At 42.7% G+C, this 5,935-nt stretch overlaps 1 protein-coding gene across 1 annotated transcript; it reads right to left on the reverse strand.

The window, feature by feature from the left end:
- Positions 1-1,310: 1,310 nt before the first annotated feature.
- On the reverse strand, positions 1,311-5,126 carry lbx1b (ladybird homeobox 1b). Its single transcript, XM_007543014.2, has 2 exons — positions 4,697-5,126; positions 1,311-2,328 (listed from the first exon to the last, which is right to left on the reverse strand). Exons 1-2 carry the CDS (start codon positions 5,022-5,024, stop codon positions 1,835-1,837), a joined length of 822 nt encoding a protein of 273 aa, XP_007543076.1. The 5' UTR covers positions 5,025-5,126; the 3' UTR covers positions 1,311-1,834.
- Positions 5,127-5,935: the final 809 nt, after the last annotated feature.

Genomic DNA, 5,935 nt, shown 5'->3' on the forward strand with positions numbered 1-5,935 from the left:
CCTTTCCCAACAAAATCCATTTTTTTGTTTAGAAAACGGTCTTGGACAGAAGTCAAACATATTATTCCAGGGCTAAAAAGCGGATAAAGACAAGCGGCTCACCAAATAAAAAAAGAAAGAAAGAGGGGAGGCACTTTCATTGTAATTCATTGACTTGTTCAAAACGCCATGCAGGCACAGAAAGGGGCCCAGACTTTAATAGCCGCAGATGCCCTCATGAAGGGGGGAGTCTATGTAGGCATTATGGCCTTTGTTCGCAGCCAGTTAAACTGTTTAAAAGGAGGGTTAACTCAATCCATCAAATTGTCTGAAATTGTGAGGAAATTTCAAAAACCATATGGCTTCCAAACGTTTGCGTCCTTTTTGTGCGGTGGGACACACTTGTCTCAGTATTGCTGCCTGCGGGGGACCGGGGCCCAGCTCCTTTGTGGCTCGTCCCATCAGGGAACTGCTGCTCATTTGTCCCCACTTTTCATGCTTTGCGCTCAAAATTACGGCCCCGCAGTCCCGCGGAACAAAAAGCCATGCTCTATTTAAAAAAAAGGGGGCTCAGAGAAACTGGCCCAAAACTTTTTTCTTTTTCTTTCTTTTTTTTTTTTTTTGCACCAGATTTGTGTTTCTCACATAAATTTTTAGCCCGAATGGGGAAACACGTCTGAGGGTCAAGAAGGCACGATACGCATTTATTGGACGTGAAAAGGAGGGGACGCGGGGATTCCTGGAGCACAAAATGCTTAGAGCAGAAAGAGAAACAAAGGGGACAAAATAGCTCAGAATAACTCCAAATAGGCCCCACATTTAACGAGCTTAGCAACAAAAAAAAAAAACAAAAAACAAAAAAAAAACACACCCCTCAAGAATTAAAAAAAAAATGTAGAAGAAAGAGTCAGAAAAGCAATTTTTATTCCCATCGTAGCCTATATACAATACAGTCTGTGCATTGGTTTTCAGATAATGTCCTGATTTTAGGAAGGCACTTACAGGTGTAGAAAACATAACAAATGTATAGAACTGTAAATCTATTGTATTCAAACAATAATCTAAAAGCTTGTCGGGGGGTCTGAGGGAGGATGGGAGGGGGGGGGGGGGATCGCAATAGTGTTCGGCTGATTTTTCGAACATCTCCACCTTTATCGGAGCTCCCAGTGTGAGTCTGCAGTCAAAACGGAGGCAGGGAGGAGGAAGAGCCGGCAGTGACTGTAAGGAGGGGTTGGCTCTTGGAATAAAACAGTGACAATAAAAAAAAGAAAAGAAAGAAAGAAAGAAAGAAAGAAAGAAAGAAAGAAAGAAAGAAAGAAAGAAAGAAAGAAAGAAAGAAAGAAAGAAAGAAAAAATAAATATATAATGTTTACAAATCAAATCATGCATTTCCATGCAAACATATGGAAAACAGAAGTGGTTTTATGGTGAGTATGGAGGGGCTTATAGGAAAACCAACAGAGCAGATGTGTGTGTCTGTGTGTGTGTGTAGGTGTGTGTGTGTGCGTGTTCGTGTGTGTGTGTGTGTGTGTGTGTGTGTGTGTGTGCGCGCGCGCGCATGCCCACGCGTGTTCGTTTCAGTATACTGTAAACAAAATATATATATAAGAAGTTATTTTTAGACCATATTGCTTTGATGGAAACAATAACAGTTCGCTAATGAATACATCACTGCATATTTGTAGTTCTGCGCTCATGCTTTACTGTGAATCTGTGCCGATAGAAAAAGTCATTTCGTTTTGGTACATGTTCTCATATAAGCGGTTAAGTTTACAAGTCCTCTCTGCAGGATCACCACAACCACCATCATCACATCTCGCTCAGTGTGTGTGTGTCTGTATGTGTGTGAGAGCCATCAGTCATCCACGTCTATCTCCACGTCTTCGTCCTCCGAGCACTCCTTGCTCGTTGTGTGGTCCGAGAAGGGAGACAGAGGAGAGCTGCGCAGCTTCTGAGCGAGCTCGTGCTGGTGATCCTGCGGGCCTCCCCGCGCGGGCGACTCGGCGCGCGGGTGGCCCAGCGTGCCGTTGGCGCACTTCTCCAGGTCCGCCAGCTTGGCCAGCTTGTCCAGGGGCACCTGGCCGATGGCCTTGGCCGACTCCACGTCGGCTTTCATCTCCTCCAGGTCCCGCTTTAGTTTGGCCCTGCGGTTCTGGAACCACGTGATGACCTGCGCGTTCGTCAGGCCCAGCTGCTGCGCGATCTGGTCGCGGTCTGCGGGAGAGAGGTACTTCTGGTACAGGAAGCGCTTCTCCAACTCGTAGATCTGGTGGTTGGTGAAGGCCGTCCGGGACTTCCGGCGCTTCTTCGGGGTGCTCCTCTGGCCGAACAGGGTCATCCCATCCCGGCCTACGGAGGAAAAGGGAGAGGCACGATGAACAAAAAGGTGCTGGCTGTTTCGCAACTTCTCCGTTTAGTACGTTCAGGGGCGTTCCTAAAGGAAAAGGCGTTCTGGGGCACACGGACTGAATAAGCATCCAGACTTGACTTGAGGCCAGTTTGCCATTTCGTACCAATGCATTACCATTTCGTTCCTTTCCACCATGTCACACCCCTGTGGCTAAAACCATGGACTATGGGTTCACTTCTCATTGAAGTTATTTTATTTAAATGATGGAAATTAATTGTTATGAAAAAAGCTTCATGTATAATTAAATTAAATTCAAGTGTCTGAAAATGTTATTGTTCAATCTAGGTTGGTCCAGTTGACTCAGAACCCCCTCCCACCCCTCCCAACCCCTGCCCTCAAACTAAAATGAGTTTGAACCGACCTCCTGATGGTTTGTATTATTCAGCTTTTAGCAGAATATTTAAAATAATTGGTTACTGATGTGTGTACAAGATGTCCCTTTGCTGGGTTCCTCATGATATGTAAGTACAAAACATCCTGAAACGACTGGGGTACGAAACGACCAAAGCTAAAGAACAACAAGGCACGAAATGGTGAAGGAGAAAAGATATTTGGTTAAGCTGACTGTGTTACATGTCAGCTTGTTGGGAATGGGCTCAAACAAATAGACATATAAGAGTTAGCAACACGCTCTGTGCATATTCATGGTGAATTGAAATGAGTTTATGCTAATGTTTTAGTAAAACTTTGTTCTCCTTCAGAGTTGAAATGGACATTATTGAAAATGTACCACCTCCATATTTCCTGCATGTATATGTAACATTTCTTAAATGTTCTGAATATTCATAATGGTGCTTTTTTTTAAATGGCAGCTTCATTTGCCATTTCATCTTTCTCTGTTTAGATTTCCCTTCCATGCAGTCAGGCTTTCTTGCAATATTTCAAAGTGGATCTTCAGACACTGTTGTTTTAACATTGGCAACTTTTTTTTTTTCTTTTTTGTTAAAATTTGGTCAGAATATGTTTTACTTGGGAGATGTGGAGACACATCTCGGGGTGTGTGTGTCTCCTGAGTCCCAGTAAAGCAGACCCATTCTTTCTATTGAAAAAAAAAAGATTGTTAAATAACAGTGGAGACAGTTATCCTGCAGCTTTTGCATTTTAAGTCATCTATAAAACCCTTCACACTGAATTGTAGTGGAGCCTTAGTCCTGAACAAATATCAGTGAAACTGTTTTACAGTAAAATTAGTCAATTACAGACTTATTTTAAATTATTATTTGCTGAAAAAAATTGTTTTTACCTTAACTTTAATAATCAAGAGTAGCAGCCTGTTTGGTGAGTTAATATCACTCTTACTGAAAGAATAGTGCCCTAGAAATTTCCCACAATGCACTTTAAATCTACAGGAATGTGGTGTATAAATATATTATGCAGTACAAAACTGCTGAGACTACACTGTTTTTCGATTAAAAACACTAAGTCGATACTGCGAAAAAAAAATGCAGAGAAAACAATAGAATACAGTTAAAATAACAGAAATGTGTCAACTAGAATTATTACTAGAATTATTCGGGTACCAAATGGAGCCGTCTGCCACAGGACATTTCGTTCCGAATATGCATTAACGCTTACATTGGGGACGTTTCGTACAAATGAAGATTTAATGTAATTTTTTCTATATTCTACTCGTTGTGCGTCGCGAGGAAAAGGAGGTTACACCTTTCTAATGTTTGTGTTCTAGCAGCAGGAGGTCGCTGAGTTATTCTGGTTCGATCAGGGCTCGTAAATGTTTCATGTTTCAAGCGAGTCATCCGGCCCAACCATGGACCAGAACAAAAATAAAATACAAAAATATCTTGAAAGTTATCAGAAAATAATGCAATATTTAAAGTGGAAGGGTTTAGTATTTATATGGATGTATATCATATATCATTTACATGTCGACGTGTTTAAAAATGCTTATCTACAAAAAATAAAGTACATCATATGCTGTGAGTATGAAGTGGAAAGGATGAAATTGCACCTCGTCGTCACTAAAGGCGAATTGAAAATCAGGGATTTCTGCTGAGGCTTAAGGGTTTCGTTTTAGATTGTACATAAAAGTGTTCCAAACTCACACAAATAAGGGATATGACACTTAAATAGAAACTTAATTTTCACCTTGAATACAGGAACGAAAATTATAATTTTACAGTAACAAGTCCAAAACAGAAAAATCCACGAAGAGCGGAAAATGAGGAGAAAATGGAAGAAAAAAAACACGTCCTTTTTCCATCAACACATCAAATCAAAATACATGAATATTTGTAGTGTATTTTCCCCCCCACTCGTAAAATGCAGCAGAGTAAAGCATCCGACATTTACCTTCCGCAGCCTGCAGCACGCTGACTTCCAGCCCTTTGAAGGTCTTGCTGGCCAGCTCCTCCAGCGCACAGAGAGGAGAGGTTTGCGTGAGGAGTGCGCGGCTGGACAGCGGCAGGCTGGACGGACGGTGCTTCTCGGAGGACGAGATGAGATGAGCCGTGCCGCAGATGGCGTAGCTCCGCTTCACCGACGGCTTGTTCAGGATGTCGTCGATGCTGAAGGGCGTCAGCGGCTTGTTGGAGTTGGCAGGAGGCGGCAAGTGGTCCAGCGGGCTGCGTCTCCTGTTCTCCGCCGCGTCGCATTTGGCCACCTCTTTGGATGTCATCATTGGTTGCAGGAAGAGTTTAGTTGCTTTCAGATTTTATAGGTTGCAAGGGAAAAAAAAAAGAAAAAAAGAAAAAAAAAAGAATCCAAAATCGAGGATGAGTGTATGAAACAAACAAACAAAAACAAAAAAAAAGTCACATAACACTTTGGAGGTAAAGTAGAAAAACCAAAAATAAAAAAAAAGAAATAAATAAAGGATGGGTTATTCCAAAATGGGATGCGCTCAAAGTCTCGATCCGCAGGAATGAGGTGCCTCCCTGAAAATGGCGAAGTCCAAAGAGTCGACGATTACTAACAAGTTATCATTGATTGGTGGCTAATCAATTATCTCCAGTGGCACTTTCGCCCTCTTCCCTTTCACTCTTTGACTATGTTGCAGTCCAGCGCTGGGCTTTTTGCGACTGGGGGAGGAGGAGGAGAAGGGGGGGGGTGTCCCATTAATTAGGACGCATGGTTGGAAGGAGGAGGAGCCCGGCGGAATTATAATGCTCGGTGCTCTTATCATCTTTGGTCTAATTTAGTCGTGTGGTGAGACACCAGAATAGGTATGTGGGGTAAATGAGGGGAAGCAGAAAGAGAGAGAGAGAGAGAGAGAGAGAGAGAGAGAGAGAGAGAGAGAAAGTTGGAGAGATAGGGAAATAGAGTGAGAGAGAGAAAGAGGGAGAGGATCACAATCTCTTAGTCAATTTGTGAGTTTTTACGCGTGAAACTCCAGTCCAGCAGCACTTCATAGGCTTTCATTTAAGCATATTCGGACAAGTCGACTCGGCTTCCGTTAGAGGCCGCAGCTTATAGGCTCAGATATTTTTTTTTTCCACGACTCACACAGCGCGGATGATCCTTTGTTTTTTGTAAAGGTAATGCAGAGCTGGACCATATATCAGCTCTGATGATGCCTCCTCTGGGGCGGGA

This window comes from Poecilia formosa, unplaced genomic scaffold (assembly GCF_000485575.1).
Source record: "Poecilia formosa unplaced genomic scaffold, Poecilia_formosa-5.1.2 Scaffold11, whole genome shotgun sequence".
NCBI lineage: Eukaryota > Metazoa > Chordata > Actinopteri > Cyprinodontiformes > Poeciliidae > Poecilia > Poecilia formosa.